This window comes from Eublepharis macularius, chromosome 5, assembly GCF_028583425.1.
Source record: "Eublepharis macularius isolate TG4126 chromosome 5, MPM_Emac_v1.0, whole genome shotgun sequence".
Taxonomy (NCBI): domain Eukaryota; kingdom Metazoa; phylum Chordata; class Lepidosauria; order Squamata; family Eublepharidae; genus Eublepharis; species Eublepharis macularius.
This window is the reverse complement of record NC_072794.1, coordinates 156,116,007-156,133,122: the sequence shown is the minus strand read 5'-3', so window position 1 is coordinate 156,133,122 and position 17,116 is coordinate 156,116,007. Positions and strand designations below refer to the sequence as shown.

The 17,116-nt window shown below is 47.3% G+C and overlaps 1 protein-coding gene across 2 annotated transcripts in view; it reads right to left on the bottom strand.

The window, feature by feature from the left end:
• The window catches only part of VAPB (VAMP associated protein B and C), a 52,959-nt gene extending 42,417 nt beyond the window's left edge, over window positions 1-10,542 (bottom strand). For both annotated transcript variants that reach the window (XM_054980263.1, XM_054980264.1), the window contains exon 1: window positions 10,226-10,542. In XM_054980263.1, the coding sequence (XP_054836238.1) occupies window positions 10,226-10,283 (58 nt within the window). In that variant the 5' untranslated portion in view covers window positions 10,284-10,542. The remainder of the gene's footprint in view (window positions 1-10,225) is intronic.
• Window positions 10,543-17,116: the final 6,574 nt, after the last annotated feature.

Below are 17,116 nucleotides of genomic sequence, written 5' to 3'. Positions count from 1 at the left end.
AGATTTTTTTTTTAAAGTGACACACTGCTATCTGCGTGTTGTTAATTGCAAGTGATTTACATTACACATTTCCCCTGCTTTGTACATGACTGCTTCTACCTTGTAATCCTCGGGTTGCATAAGGAACAGTGGACCACACTGCATGTTTGCAACGTGATGCCTGGAAAACATGGCACTTTTGAAGCATTCTGTATCACCAGAAGTGATAGCTACAAAGGGGGGGGGGGTGCCCTTGTGCATGCAGAAGCACATTAACAGCAGCCAAACTAACAGAGCTCGTTCTGCTGCATGCCTATCATGAAGCAACCCAATTCTATTTACATAATGCCTGTAAAACGCTTTTCTACGCTTCTGTCAATCCGCAAATTATGTAAAACAGAGAAGTTCAGGAGGAATTTTTTTTTATAAAGATAGCATGGTATATTGTAACAAAATGGTTTAGGAAGATGCTTTCATAATATAATATGCATCCTACAATATGAAAGGCTAATAATGTTCCTGACAACTGACTTCCTACCTTGGTGCACCTGCAGAGGGCGCTGCCATGGAGGGAAGCCCAGATGAGGCAGCCCATCCCTCCAGAGAGCGCGACACGGCAGAAAGCCCAGGCCCAGATCAGGTGGCAATGGCTGCCCCCCTGCCTTAACCCAGCTGGGATCAAGAGCACAGCAGGTGGAAATGCCTGCCCCCCCACGCCTTCACTCAGCTAAGATCAAAAGCAGAGCAGGTAGCAATGCCCTCCCCCCGCTTTCACCTAGCGGGGTTCAGGAGCGGAGCAGGTGGCAATGCCCGTCCCCCACCTTCACCCGGCCAGGATCGGACACGGAGCAGGAGTCGATGTCCAACCGCTCTTCATCCAGCCGGGATCAGGAGCGGAACAGGTGGCAATGCCCACTTTCCCTTCACCCAGCCAGGATGAGGCGCAGAGCAAGTGGCAATGCCCACCCTTCCTTCACCCACCCAGGATCAGGAGCAATGCAGGTGGCAATGCCTGCACTCCCTTCACCCTGCTGGAATCAGGCTGGAGCAGGTTGCAATGTCTGCCCCCCCATCACCCAGCCGGGATTAGGAGTGGAGCAGGTGGCAATGTCTGCCCCCCTCCTTCACAGGGCCAAGATCAGTCATGGAGGAGGAGGCAATGCCTGCTTGCCCGCCCTCCCCTTTCTAGAGCCTGTTGTATTTTTCCCCACAACGGGCTTTGTTAGTAGTATAATATAATACATATAATCTGATTGTTGAATATATAGTTCTCAATGCACTGTTTTATACTTCTATAATACCATTTTCTGCACTGTTTCACATATCATGTCTAACTTTATGCTTGTTTTTCAGTGCTTGGCTACCCCATGAGGTAGGCTAATCTGAGGCTGACTGGCTTAATATCACCCAGCAAGTTCCATGGCAGAGTGAGGATTCGAACATGGGTCTCTCAAAGCCTAATCCAACACTGGTATATCACACATGGCTAACAAACCATGATTTCCAATCAGCCAGCAGACCAGAATCACACCAGCGATGATCTGTACAGTACAGCAGTCTTTGGATGCCACTGAAATTAATAACATTTGATTTATATAGCGCCCTTCATGACAACACCCACTTAGAGTGGTTTACAAAGTGTGCTGTTATTATCCTCAGGTGGGTGGGCTGAGAGAGCTCTGAGAAGCTTTGACTGACCCAAGATCACCCAGCTAGCTTCAAGCAGAGGAGTGGAGAATCAAACCTGGTTCTCCTGATTAGAGTCCTGCTGCTCTTAACCACTACACCAAACAGGCTCTCCATTAAGATTCAAGGAAATGGAAATCAAAGGCAGATAAGCAGCCCTAAACCATGATGAGCTCAAGGGACTGGAAGTACAAACCGTATCTGAATTTAGCTATGGACCCTGCTGTTACGCTTTGGTGCAAATATAGTGACTGAATGCTTAAAATAAGACCCTGTCCTAATCAGAAAGCAGCCCACTAACTGAGATGAAAGGTAGGTTGATGAGCTACTTAATAATGCAAGTCCAGTAATAAATTCACAAAGAAAGGGGGGGAAATGTCCAAGTTGTGAAGAAGTGGGAAACATTTACACTTCCCTAGTATGAAGCAGTCCAGCTGCCAGCGATCAGCCACTTCTTACTCCAAGTCTGCAAGGAAGCTTCCAGAAAAGTGGCACAGAACTTGAAGTTCAAGCACACATGGCCGCATGCGAGAAATGAGAAATATAAGCAGAAGAAAGGATGTTGCTCCAAACATATTACGCACATTACAAACATTTGTGCAGGTGTATCTGTATAAGCGCCATGTCCTTGCAACTTTTAGCGTAGAGTCATTGTCTGATGTTAGCAATGGCACAAAAATGTTTAGAGTGCTTGCAAAAATGCTTAGAATTGGGCCTTTAGAGACGTGCACTTAGATTTATGCATGCAGACCAGAGGAGAGGAAAGGGCACGCTCGTTAGGAGCCAACAAAGAAGGCATTTTAACATAAACCCATCCGTTTTAATCCTGCCCTTTCTTCAAGCTCAGAGAGGTGCACTTGGTTCTCTTTCCCCTTATTTTATCCTCCCAACAACCCTGCAAGACATATTGAGCCAAGAGAGTGACTGGTCTAAAGACATCAAACAAACGCGGTGGCTTTAGTAGGGATTTGAATGCAGGCCTCCCGATTCCTTCTCCGACACTCTAACCGCTACACTACACCAGCAGTCTCAACTGAAAGCTCTTCTTTTAAACGTGGGTTTGGATACAATTTTTCCTCTCGAAACTTGTTGAAATTCAAACGCCATATATTAGCTTAAATGTTATCTGATGAACAGCGGCTGGTTGTTTTGATTATGCCTTCTCCACTCCCTGTCAAATATCATTTATGAGTTTGTATTCTCTACTACGAATAGGATCCTACACCAACTACATTCTCAAATCAACCTCCCCTTTTCAGCCACAGACACTTTTAGACATCACTTCAGTTCTGCTCTTGGTGACAAGCAAGAGCGTGGAAACTGCACTGCTAAGCCTCAAGCCATTTCTGAAATATCATCCTTGATTTGGGAAAGTGACAAGATACAGATCCCATGTCTGATGCTGAAGGCCCTCCCGCCCCATTTTTCCTAGACACAAACCACTACGGAACAGTAATTTTCCTGTAAAGGAGAAGGCGAGACAGAAAACACAGCAATGTTTAAACAGGTTTTTGCATTCAGCAAGTATCACCACTGCCAACGGAGAGTCATCAGATGAGATTATGCTAAATAAGCTTCTCAGTATGCATGTCTGTATGTCCATGTGTGCATTTGTGTGTGTAGGGGTGGGGAGAACAGGTCCTGCTAAGGAAGCCAGCCAGCCAATACAATCTACCAGACTGTCTCACGTAACGTATTCACTTTAACGTGGTTGGAGGATAGGGCTTCTAGAGAATGTCGCCATGAAATGACGCTTCTAGAACAACATAAAAACCTAAAATAACTTGATGAATTCCAAAGAGAAGGGCTGCTAGTAATGGCCTGTCCAGACACATCTTTCTTTAAAAAAAAAACTGAGCAAGAATGCAATAAAAATAGCTCTGCCACAGGGTCTGTGCTTAAGGTCTCTCCAGTTCCACTTGGAATGTGTTTTGTCTATGAGGACAGGAAAAGGGCTCACTGAATGTTACAGCCGTTCTGCATTAGAATCATTCCTCAAGTTAACTTCACCACCCCACCCACGCACTGATCTCACAGGTCTTCAATTTTCTTTTGTTTGCTTGGTGTTAAACACCTAAGTTTTGGTCCTGGGGTGCAGGATGCTTAGTGGCAGAACGACCTTTAGCTGTGAATATCAATGTCAGGCAAGACTGAATTCTCAAGGTAAAGGAGAGGAATAGTGCATCTCCTTCTATACCAGATCAAAAAGAGTACAGTAGCACCTTTAAGACTAACCAATTTTATTGTAGCATAAGCATTCGAGAATCAAGTTCTCTTCGTCAGATGCATACCAGATCAGTAACACTCATTCAAACAAAATGATTTCTCTCTCTCAATTCAAGGAAAAATCTGTTTGCAAACCCACCTTGGGATCTTGTAGGTAAGTTTACGCACTAGACTGAAGAGTGTGCCAGATTTCCACACACCCCCCCTGTAACTCTCTTCCATCTCCCCTCTCTCATGCAGTTTCCACAGTTTACTGCTTTTTGCAAAATTTGTTTTTTTCAGTGGTAGAGATTCATCTTGCAGTACACTTTATCCAGCAAACCCCCCAAATGATTTCCAATGAGTACATCGCTTTCTACGTCATGTAGAAACATATTGTGAAGTGAAAGACATCCATCCTTTTCCAGGGTGTCAAAGGAACTCAGAACCTGAACAGGCCGCACATTGCATTTATTTGTTTGTTTAATTTACTTTTAGCCCAGTTCTCTCTCTACTCAATTGTGAACACAAGAAGCATACATTACCCACACACATAGATAGAACAGAAAGCCAAAAAAATTTAAACTTAAGTTCTTAGCAACAAACCATTAACAAACTACTGTACAGGGAGTGGAAGGGGTGGTTGCTCAGCCCTTGATGGCTACAATCTCTCCCCCAAGACAGGCAAGCAGGCATTATTCCTCAATGCCTGAGATGTAGTTTTCTTCACTGGACGCCAACAGAGTTTGAAGCTATAACTTTACCCTCCAACACTCCTAAAATAATGAAGCGGCTTGCCATGCCACACTGCACAGTGTGTAAATCTCCTACAATCCAATGGGAACTTTGCAGAACCAACAGAAACTCTTGTAGCTGATACTCTGAGATAAGAAGCCTTGTTTTCTCAAACAAGAAGATTCTGGCCTCTGTCAAACCAGCCTTGCGATTAAGCCCACACAGAGCTCCTACCTCATTAACATTTTTAAACAGTCTGCCTTCCCAGTCACATTTCCACCCTCCCACCCCATGGAAACTCACTTGTGTTGCATCAACAGTCTGAAAGAACCACCTCGCCCACCTTACGAACAACCTTCCCTCCCTGCCTTGCTATTTGACATAAGTGTGAGAGAGGATATTTGCAAGGCTGGGTCATAAACAAGCTAACCCGCCACTTTTTAAACTGGTCTCAATCCTACACTTTCCAACAACATGTCGACAGACGGAAATTAAACAGATGAAGTTATTAACAGACCTTTACTTCAATGTTAGGACAATGCCTCAGCTGCTTAATTTCTGCACACCAGGATGGCAAATCTATTCACAGGCCGCTGGACTTCTCTAGGAACTTGGATGACCCACTAAAATCATTTGCATATTGCTGACATAACCATTTGCCCCAAAGAGAAGTCAAGACCTTGCAGCTTTGTCCTCTCTTTCAAAGAATTTCAACTGTCACTCTCTTCACAACATGTAAACGAAACAGAACCTCAAGCCAGTTCATGAACTGTTACTGTTTCCGCTTGTACCATTTCTCTCAGTGGAGAAAATACTTACAAAGGAACAAGCTAAAGAACAACACCACTCACATCTCACAATGTAGAACTCTGTATCTTCCAGTTTTGATGGCAGATCATGATAAGAGGTTTATAAAATCATGCATGGAGGGGAGAAAGCGGAGACAGAATTTCTCCCTATCCCATAATATCAGCGATCGGAGGCTGCCAATGAAGTGGGTGGGCAATGGGAGTCATGACAGACAAAAGAAAATACTTCTTTACTTAATGCATAATTAAGTTAGAGGGTTCACTGCCACTGGATGTAGTGATAGCTACAACCTCAGATGGATTTAAAAGTGGATTAGACAGAGTCAAGAAGGATAGGTCCATCAACGGCCACTAGCCGTCGTGACTAAAGAGAACCATCGTATTATAATAATAACAACATTCGATTTATATACTGCTTTTCAGGAGAACTTAACGCCCACTCAGGATGGTTTACAAAGTTACTATTACTATTATCCTCATGACAATCACCCTGTGAGGTGGGTGGGGCTGAGAGAGCTCTGGGAGAGCTGTGACTGACCCAAGGTCACCCAGCCGGCTACAAACGGGGCAGTAGGGAATCAAACCTGGTTCTCTGGATTAGAGTCCCGCCATTCTTAACCACTACACCAAACTGGCTCCTCTAGCTATTAGTGTTGGGAAGGCTTCTATATGATCGAATAGCCCCCTGGAGCAATTGACCACTGTGAGAAACCACCGGTTTGATCTAGGAGGGCTCTTTTTATTGTCTTATCTCCCTTTCTCCTATAGCAGAAACCATTACAAAGTGGTATTGCCTAGGAATTGGAGCAAGCCCTCTATGACAGTCATCTTCAAACTCTCTGGAGCCAGGTTCCATCTTTAACTCCTAGGCAACAGCCTGGAAACCCATTCGATGGCAAGCATGTGACATCAGTCACATGACAGGAAAGGGGAGAGCCAGAGTTGAGGCTTTACCAGGCAGGAACAGGGCAGCAGACCAGGAAAATGAAAGAGAAGCCGAATGTGAAGAGGCATAGTGTAGAAAGAGGCCATGGAGGGACGCTCTCTACAGATGAAAGGCCCCACTTTCCTGTTGCTCCTTTCAGTTTGCATGTGAAAAGAGGCAGAAGACGTGCACATGGGCACTACTAGCAGCAGTTCCTCCCCCCTCAAAAGCCAGGACAAAGGCAGTTCTATAGGAGCTTCCAACCCAGCCAGTGGTGTTCTAGAAGCCACACATTAAAGACTACCATTCTAGGATTTCCAGGGGCCAGCAGGAAATCTCCATCACAGCTCCCTGTAGACCTCGGATCCCCTCTCCTTCCCAATACCCTACAGCAGACTTGACTAATCCAGGATGCTTGGTCACCCGGGGCATCTGTGTATTTGAAACATTTCATCAGCTCTGTTTTTTTCCAAGCATGTCCTCTTCCCCATCTTCTATTCATTCACTGTATTTTGCAATTAGTACACAAGTTCTTACTCCCTATATAACCACATAGCCTGTAAGTAACCACCGTGCAGCAAGATACTCAGCAGTAGGTCCTGCTTAAGAAAGCACCCTTATTTATGTTGATACTGAACATGTATGTACAAATGTATACTCTTCATTATTACACTCAGCCGAAGAACGCTTTTCTTCACAGTCAAAAACTTTTCAACCCCAGCAAATATCAGTTTATTTCCATCCTATGTTCTGTGGAAGCATACTGGGACAACTATTTAGATTTTTACCAACCAATGTTTTTTTAAAGCCTTTAAAACAAAACATGTTAGTAAATACAAGACAGCTTGCTGATCCAACAGTACTCCTTCAATCTAGTTTCAAGGAAGGCCAAATTCGTCTACACATCATGCTAGTCTGTCTGCATAAAAGCCATGTTCTAGAAAATTTAGCAGACTAATTGAGCTACACAGTAAACTGTCTGTGAATTGAAGTCAAAGCCTTTAAGAAAAAGGGAAGAAAAGCTGTTACAACCTGATTTTTAAATAGCTCAACTTTATTACCATTCTCTCTCTCTCCACTCTCCTTAGTGTTAGTAATTTGCATTATATGGGCTACTACTCACCAATTCCTTCTATAGTTACCTAGGATAAACCAGACAAGTTTATACAGAAGAATGAATGGAGACAAACTGAGATGAAATTGCAACACTGAAACCAGTCGGGTGAGTATTTCAGTGTGTTCCACTGCTGATGACAATAACCAATCAAACGAAGTTTAAGGCATGGATAGAACGTGAGCCTGAAGCTTCCCAGAATTTCATCAGGTCTTATGATTTAGAGCCGTTCTCACTGTAAGCATCTCATATGTCATGCAAATGGAGCCTCAGCCCATAAGGGGTGGGTGTGCCTAGAAATATCCCTCTGGTTTCATGACCCTTTGTAGCAGCCGAGTCTTGTTTACTTCAGTTGATAGCATACATGAGTCAATCTCTTACTCATTTTTAATTCCTCATGCAAAAACAGTCTCTTCCCACCACTAGGCCACACACAAATAGATGCACACACACGATCAATACCTTTGCTTGCCTGCATCACAATCTGATTAAACCTTTCCCACAAAAGTTCATGCCACAATAAATTCAGTCGTCCTTAAGGTAGTACAAGACTCTATAGTTTAAGTTGAGGCCATATTACAGTTTTGCTTACTGCAGACCCAAACGATTTCAATACCCTTTCACACTTCAAATCAGATGTTTACACTCTGAAAATCATACTCTGAAAATCTTCTTGGTCTCTAAGGTGCCACTAGACTAAAATCCTGCTGTTCTACTGCAGACTGACACAGCTAGATACCTACCTGAAAAAAATGTTTACACTGCTACTCCTACGCTACATATTTGTGGCTATAGCTGCATGTGGGATGAATGCAATTTTATACACAAGTGCCAACCACACTCCAGCAAGTCAATTAACTTTAAACAAATTATTTAACCTCCAAAGTTAGTTGCTTAACTACCTGCAACACCACTGCAAATTGAAACTTCTATGATGCACACGTTATAAATAAGCCTGCTGGCTGTTGTCTAATCTCTTATTATTAAGTTACTAGCAGCCCTGTCTGTAAAGGGCATCGGTTATTTCCTCAGTGTTTAATTTCTAAAAGCACAAGCCGAAAAGAAAACCCTGAATCGGTTAATGTATTTGGAAGCTTCTCTCTTTGGCTGCAGTTCTAAGAATAGCCGATGTTTACCTTCTCTCCCTCTTGGAAAAAAAAAGGTATACTGTTACACAGTGGGCCAAAGGTCCCAGAATTTCTTGCAACACAAACTGAAACCAGTTCCGCTACGTATGCAAACTGACAGTTCTCAAGCAGCTATCTGAGGTTCTTGAAAGCAGCAAGAGGGCACCTCTTCAAACCCAAGAAAGTAGGGAGAGAGTCAGAGTCTATTAACTGAGCATATTTTGTTCTGCTCCTCAAAATGTCAACCAGTAACCCTGCAACCTGTACTGCAGAAATGCCACTCCAAAACATAAGGCCGAATAAAGTATAGCCTCACCTATCTGGGGGCCTCTCTTCCCACACCACCAAATCCTCAAAATGTTGCAACTTTAACATTATGATGCTCAGCACAGTTGCAATTCAAGAGCTGCAACCTGTATCTCTGTTTAGCACTGTGCTGTAAGTGCCCTAACCTGGAAGCAAGTCCCAGTGAAGTGAATGATACTTAACTAGTTCTAAGAAAAAGATGTGAGAATTCAGTTGTAAGTGCTGGCAACTGTACAGTCATGACAGTCTAAACCCTTTTTTTTAAAAACCCTTTCTTAATATGCAAAGCAGAGGAGAAATTGGAAGCTTGCCTCTCCGGGATTGTGCAACAATATAATCATGCTTGTTGAGGTTTTTTTGTAACTAGACACGTAGCACGGCCCTAGGCATACTGACACTAAAGTAAGTCCTACTTCATTCAATAGGACTCAGTGTAAGTGTGTATAGGATTGAGGCCACACTGTTTTTGCTAAAGACTCTTCACCGTGAAGGGACAGTGAAGGCCTTTTCTTGCAGGATTTGAGTCCAATGGCACCTCAGAGACCAACAAGATTGGCAGGGTATGATCTTTGGAGAGTCAAAGCTCCCTTCTTCACATACTTGAAACTAAGTTCAGATATATATTTGTGTATTATACCTGAAACTATACTCAGATACTTTTCAGGTACCTGAAACTGTGTCCATATATATATATCCAGATACTATACCTGAAACTATACTCAGATACTTTTCAGATACCTGAAACTGTGTCCATATACATATCCAGATACCATACCAGAAAACTATATTCAGATACCTGAAGCTACGTCCAGATACTATAGTGTTTGGAGAAGGGAGCTTTGACTCTCGAAAGCTCCAGCCTTGAAAACCTGGTTGGGCCGCTGGACTCAAATCCTGCGGGCCTTCTGGAGCCACCGAAAGGCTTTAAGGAACGAGGGGCTCCCAAAGGCTTCGCGCGCCCTGGAGCCGCCACAGCCTCCACACAAGGGGCCCCCTAGGCAGCCCCGCCTGGAGACAAATACGCGGGTTTCTCTCGCGCCGGCGGAGCAGCGCCAGGGCCAGAAGAGGCCCGAGCCGCAGGCAGGCGCCAGGGCTCCTCAATGTCGTCCCAAGCGAGGGAGGGAGAGGAGAGCCGGGGCGCGGAGAGCCAGCGCGGCCGCTCCCTCGAGGCTGAAGGACATTTTAGCGAAGCCAGCGGCCGCCCAGCCCCGGCCCCCGAAAATGGCTGCCGCTGGAGCGGAGCCCTTTTGGGCAAGGCGGCTGCAGCAGAGCGCGCCCGACGCCGGCTGGGGCTGGGGCGGGGGGAGGCGGCGGCGAAGGCGGCCCTCCCCCGCCTTACCTTTGAATTTGAGCTCGTGCTGCGGCTCCAGGCTCAGGACCTGCTCGGTTTTCGCCATCTTCCTCCCGCTCCTCCTCCCTCCTCTTCTTCGGCAGCGGCGCCGGGCAAAGCCGGAGGGAAGCGAAGCCGACCGGGGCCGCGCCCGGGCTAAGCCTCCTGCCTGCGAAGGGCCCGGCCGGGCGAAGGGGGCTGCGCGTCGAGGGCGGCGCCCACCGGAGGCGGCGAGGGAAGAAGCCGGCGCGCTGGCTCGCCTCGCGTGCGCTCGCCTCCCTCGCCAGGACCCGCGCAGGAGGAGGAGGCGGCGGCGGGGAGGGCGCTGCAGCACTGGAAAGGGGAGGGCCGGCCTAAGGGAGGCTGCAAGCTGACGTCAGCAAGAGGAACGGGCGGGGGGCGGGGGCGGCAAACCCGGCGGAAGGGGCCGCGCGCGCAAGGCCGGGCGCGGCTGAAGAGAAGCGCGCTCGGGACGCACGCCTGGAGCGGCGCGGAGCGGAGCGAAAGCGGCGCAGGAGGGAGCGGCGGGGCGGCCTCGGCGACACCTTTACACGCGAGGAAAGCTCTGAGAGGCTAGCGGGGTTGTACGAACCAGCCTTTACTAGGGGTCCCAACCTCCAGGTGGTGTCTGGAGGTTTCCCGGAATCATAACTGAGCTCCAGTTATAGGTTGGTTAGGCAGTAGAACAGCAGGATTTGAGTCCAGTGGCACCTTAGAGACCAACGAGATTTTTCAAGGGTATAAGCTTTAGAGCGTCAAAGCCCCATTTTTCAGATACCATATATAGATTCTATAGTTTCTGTAGAAGGGTGCTCTGACTCTTGAAGCTTGCACCCCGAAAATCTTGTTAGTCTCTAAAATGCCACTAGACTCAAATCCAGTTTTTCATGCCTAGGCTGTCCAACCTCTGTAGTGGTTGGAGACCTGGAATTATAACTGATTTCCAGTTTTAGGTGGGTAGCCGCATTGGTCTGTGGTAGAACAGCATGATTTGGGTCCAGTGGTGCTTTGGAGCCCAACGAGGTTTTTTCAAAGGTATAAGCTTTGGAGGCTGTGATCTGGTTAGCCCAGGTGAGCCTGATCTTAGAAGCTAAGCAGGGTTGGTGTGGGTTAGTAATTGGATGGGAGACCTCCAATGAAGACCGAGGTTGCAGAGGCAGGCAATGGCAAACTACCTCTGTTACTCTCTTGCCATGAAAACCCCACCAGGGGTCACCATAAGCCAGCTATGACTCAAAGGCACTATCCCTTCTTCAGATACTATATATCTTTCAGATACTATATAATATTTTTAGATACTATCGTTTCAGAAGAAGTGAGCTGTGACTCACAAAAACTTATAGCCTGAAAATCTTTTTGGTCTCTAAGGTGCCACTAGACTCAAATCCTTCTTTTCATGCCTAGGCTTTCCAACCTCCAAATGGTGACTGGATACCTCCGGGAATTACAACTGATCTCTAGGCCATAGAGATCAGTTTCCCTGGAGAAAAGACTGCTTTGGAGGGAGGACTATCTATGGCGTTATACCCAGTTGAGGTTTTTCCAATCCCCAAACTGTGCCATCTCTTATATTGTCGAAGGCTTTCACGGCCGGAGAACGATGGTTGTTGTGGATTTTCCGGGCTGTATCGCCGTGGTCTTGGTATTGTAGTTCCAGGAACTACAATGCCAAGACCACGGCGATACAGCCCGGAAAATCCACAACAACCAATGTGCCATCTCTTGGTTCCACACCCAAAATCTCCAGGAATTTCACCACCTGGAGATGGCAACCCTATCATAGAATGAAGGAAAAAATGGCAAATGGTGCAAAGGGAAGAGTCTTTAATAATTGTATAACCCCTACGCGTTTTGCAACAGCTTGTTACCAGAACTGCTCTTTATTGTAATGGGGAATTAGCTGTAGCAGTCTGTAACTTTAAAATTAAGCGCGGATCATAACCTATGTTTACGGAGGTCCCGATCCCAGACACTCTAGTGAAAAAGAGGCAGACAAGGAGTAAGGTTCAAACACGTGTATTGAGTGTAGCGTAAGCCTAGCTTGCACAATCATACAGAGAACACACAAGACCTAAGAAATACAGGGTATGAAATACAGAGACGTTCGCATTAGCTGGTTCCCAACGATGGTAAGGGAAATACTCACAATCCTGGAGCGAAGCAGAGACACGGCAGCGAGGGTGGCCCAATGCCAGCACTGGAACCACAGACGGACAGCAAGGAGGTCTGGATAGGGAATGGCCGAGGCACCGAGTGGTCTGGGAGACCAGCTTAAATACCCCAAAACGTACCCTGGGGCTGGTGCTGTACTTGGTGGTTCTCACAGATTAAAACAAAGGGTCTAATGGGTCACTGAATGGCTTGGATGGGCCACTTTGGTAATTAGATTGTGATAAGTGACACCTCAGGAAGAGGGGACAAAAGAGGGAGGGGGAAATCCAAGTGGGCTGAAAGGATGTTCCAGCGGACAGGGCTTGTCCTGATGTCATCAGCTTTGGAATGCGGAGGTTTCTTTGAGATGCATTCTCTAAGTGCTTGGGATGGTCGGCACTTAGTTCCTTCTCCGGGGCGGCTCCTAAGATATGCAGAGCGGGGCGAGGTACTCTCGCTGCGGACGTGGTGTGCCCGCTTCGCCGAAATGGCTTCCCAAAGCAGTCTCTTCCTCTGGGTCTTCTGGGTGCCTGAGAACATGGATGCCGGCTGGGCATAGCTGGGGCTGGATAGCAGGCTGCCCGGTAGCGGGGGCAAGCTCGGCGACCTACCCGCGGGAGGCTCCAGGCGGGAACTGACCAGGGAGCGCCTAGCCAGGCTCGCTGGAGGTTTCCCTGGCAGGCGCCCGGCTGCTAGCAGCGGCTTGGGCCCATATGAGGCAGGCTTCCATGGAGGCAGGGGGAACAACACTTTAAAACACAGTCCAAAGCAGGGAACAGGCACGGTCTGTGGTAGATGGCAATGCAGGCACGGAGCACACTTGTAACACAGTCCAAACACACACTGGGAAATCCAGATACAGGTCTGGGCAGGGCTGCCCAGGAAAAGAGTCCTTTGTGCAGTTATCCAAACATGGAGTCAGGGAACTACACAGTCTATTGTAGCAGCAAGGCAATTGACACGCAGGCAGGAAACTGACACGTGTATTAACACACACACGTGCAAAGCAATCTTTGTGTAGCAATAAAACAGCAATGCAGGAAACTTTAACACAGTTCATAGCAGGCCTTAAAGCAGGGGAGGGGGCCTACTTGGCAACAATTCCCCCCCTCGGAGACCCCGTGACGTCAGGCGCGCGGGTCTCCGAACTTGACTTCAAAGGCGAGGTGGTCGGCAATGTCCGGTGGTCGAGCTTTGAGCGAAGAAGGAGTGGGAAGGGAAGGAGGGGGAGGCGTCACTCAAAAATTTAGTTTAGAGAACCACCTAACCGAATAAGTGCAATTTAGATCAGCCAATGGGCTGCAGGTCTCTGGGTTCACACCAGGAGGTGTGCTAAGTGCAACCGTCAGAATAAATAGCAATAATTCATAAGTAATAGCAATTCATAGTGATATAAGCAGCAATGAGCAATTCATGTATACAAGCAGCAATAATTAATATCTGTGTACATTGATCAATTCATACATGGGAATACTTCATACGTAACTCATGATGGGTTAAAAGCATTAAAAACCAGGAGCAATTCATATACATGGATTAATTCATAAGCATAAGATTAAAAGCAAGGGCAATTCATGGATACATTCATGAATGCAGGAATAAAAGCAGGCTACTTCATAGGAAGTTAAAACAAAGCTCATAGGTGAGGGAACAATTCATATAAGGTGAAGAAGTGCAAGTCAGGCATAGATCAACTCATAGAGGGTGGGACAATTCATAGGTGATTAAAACCATAAATATATATATGATTAAAAGCAGTAAACCAGGAAGTTAAAACCAATTCATAGATGAGAGCAGCAATAGTAAAAGCAAGTGCGGGGAAACAATTCATGAGGGGTAAGCGGCGGAAGGGCTCATGGGGGCAGAAAAATAAACTCTGCAATTAAAAGACCAATTCATGCGGCCAGATTAAAACCAAATTCATACAGTCTAAAACCAATGTTTACATACCCAATAAAGGAGACCGTTCAGGAGGGGTCTCAGTTAAAACCAAATTCATAAAACGATAAATAGGCTAGAATTACCTCAGCGGAGGGAGTCAGGTTAAAAAGGCAATTCAAAAGGTTAAAATCAAATTCATAGGGATAAAGTTAATAGGGGGTGATGAAAGGGTCCCAGTTCATGGGAGGATCATGGGCGCACTTGCAGTAGATAGAGGGAGGGACTAGTTCGGGGCTAAATTCATGGGAGTGAAATTCATAAAAGCAATGGCAAGAAATTCATGAGATCATAGAGCAACAAAGATCACAGACGGCTCAGTCCGCAGTACAGCTGCTGGACTGGGTTGCATATATATATACAGGAACAAGCAAACTTAGTCCATGTGTTCCAAAACACACTTCCACCCCCCCTTGCTGTCTGCGTCAATCCGCAGAGCAGGGTCGATGAGCGGCGAGAAGGGCTTCGGACACACAGTTCTAGTCCTCATGGAGGTGGCGCTGCTGGCGGTCGTTTGGAGACGGGCCGTGGGCCGGGAGGCAGAGTAATATGTCCCCCCCTAGTCCACAAGAGGGCCTCGGAGCGGTGTCCGGCAGCAAAGCGTCCATGGGGCTGGTTCAGGATCCATACATATAATAGAATATAGTCATAGTTCATAACAACGCAAGCAAATAAACAAGGGTTAAAGGAGGGCGCCAAGAATAACCCTTAAGGCAGAAGGAGGTCGGGATTGTAATGATCCAAATGGTAGGACAGTTGAAGTTGCTGGAGCTGTCGGCGGCTCCAACAGCCCAAATAAAGCAGTGAGGCACATAACAAAACTTGGAAGGCCAAAATAACAATGATCGGGTGCAAAGCCAAATTGTAAATTCCAGTGGCAGTGGGGCTCCAGCCAAAGAGGGTCTCCCACCACGAATGCTCTCCGGTGGTCTTAATCCGCTGAGCAAGATCCAAAATCTCCTTTCCGTTGTGGGACACAACCAAAGCAGTGGTGTCCCCGTCCCTCTGGATGCTCTGGAGGGTGCGGTGGAGCTGGGGGTGGGTCAGGAGCTCGTGGATTAGCTCCATACCGATGCCAAGGGGAATGGGCTTCACATAACGATAGATGGAGGGTGCCACCAGGATCTCTTCTTGGGTCCAGACCGGCACCGTGTAGGTGAAGTCGCAGGCTGCCACCGAAGACAGGTTGCAGAAGCAGCGATTGACTCCCGGGATCACGGGCTTGAGCTGGAACGAGTTCAGGATCACAAAGTCGCAGGCCGTTCACACGCAGGCACATCCTTTCCCAAGGTAGACGACAGCGGAGCTGTTCTCCCGGACGACCTCAAAGGAGCACTCGTTGAGGGCGTCGACTTGCGGGGCTACACAGGGGTGATGAGGTGCAAAGGCTTGGTCCTGGCAAATGAAGCCGGTCTGGTCTCGATGCTGGCACCCTTGGAGGCTGACGAGCTGCCATCCGGTCGGGGTGAAGCGGGCCCAATGGTCGGGGTGGCGGGCGTAGAGGACTTCGGTATCGCTGACTTGGAGTCCCAGAGGCACGACTGGATACACGTGGAATGACTCGTGCGCACTGGCCGTTAATAAAAATAATTTAAGCTCCTGGGTGGTCGGTGAGAATGAGGAATTTACGAGAGACCACCAGGATTCAAGCTCCAGTTCTATGGGTGACAATTTGGGCATAATCAATCTTTTAATTTCCAGGGGCAAATGCCCGTCCGTGGCTTGCCGAATTAGCCCCATGGCCACAGCCTGGTTTAATTGTTGGGCTTGCATACATGCCATGGCTATTGACATGTTGCGTTCCAAAGACTGGGTTCCTTTGAGCAGCAGAGAAAAATCTCTTTCAATTTGACTCTCCCAGTTAACTAGAATGGAGCTGATCTCGTGTTGCCCATTTGAAATGGAATTTAGGGACTGCACCACCGGTTTACCTAAGTCGGAGATGCTAGTCGTGACATGGGCAAACTTATTAGCGAGAGTCTCAATGTTGACCGAATCCATGATTGCTAAGCCTCCGGCTGCAGGAGCAGTCCAGTCGGCAATGCTTCGTTTGGCACGCGAGAGAGAAGGAGAGGGATCGATCCACAGTTGTAGCCATGCATTCCAACCCTTGCTACCGGCCTCCAGATAGGGAGCGCACTGCGGCAGCCTCTGGGTTACATTTAGCTCAGCTAAGTCTATGCGGATCTCTTTCAAAGACATTTGCGGGCGGACTAGAACTCTCTCTCGAATGTCAGTTTTCAAAACATGGGAGCCCACTATATGCGTGCCGCCTTGGCTTAATTGTTCGCTGCTAGCAATCAAAGGGTCAATTTGGATGGTGTGGGTCTCCTGGGTCCGGATCAGCAGGGAATAATTGCCTGGTTCATGAGTCAAATTTACAAAGAGCAGCCCAAGCCGGTGAAATTTCTCTACTAGGGGCTTGGTTTGGCATTCGGGCGTCTGTTGAACCAGTATCCAATCGGGTGGGCCGTGTTTGGCTAGATCTTCTTCTTTTACAATCCAGGTCAGGTTCTCCCAGCGTTCTATAGCAAAGGAGAGAACTGCACCTGAAGGGGGCGTGATGGTGACTGATGCAGATTCAGTGGTAGTAGTGCCTAGTAGGATGGTCATTCTAAAGGGGTCTCCTGCCTTCCATACTGCGGCCGACACTAAAATAACTTCACAGTATGGTCCGAGAGCCTCAGTGACAAATGGCGAGGTTTCGAAGTTGGCAGGGGTGGTATATTTGTCTACCACCGGGACTGCAGTGGGGGCTGGCCTGATGCGGGGAAGAAACATACATGGGATCGGAGCAAGTGGTGACACTGT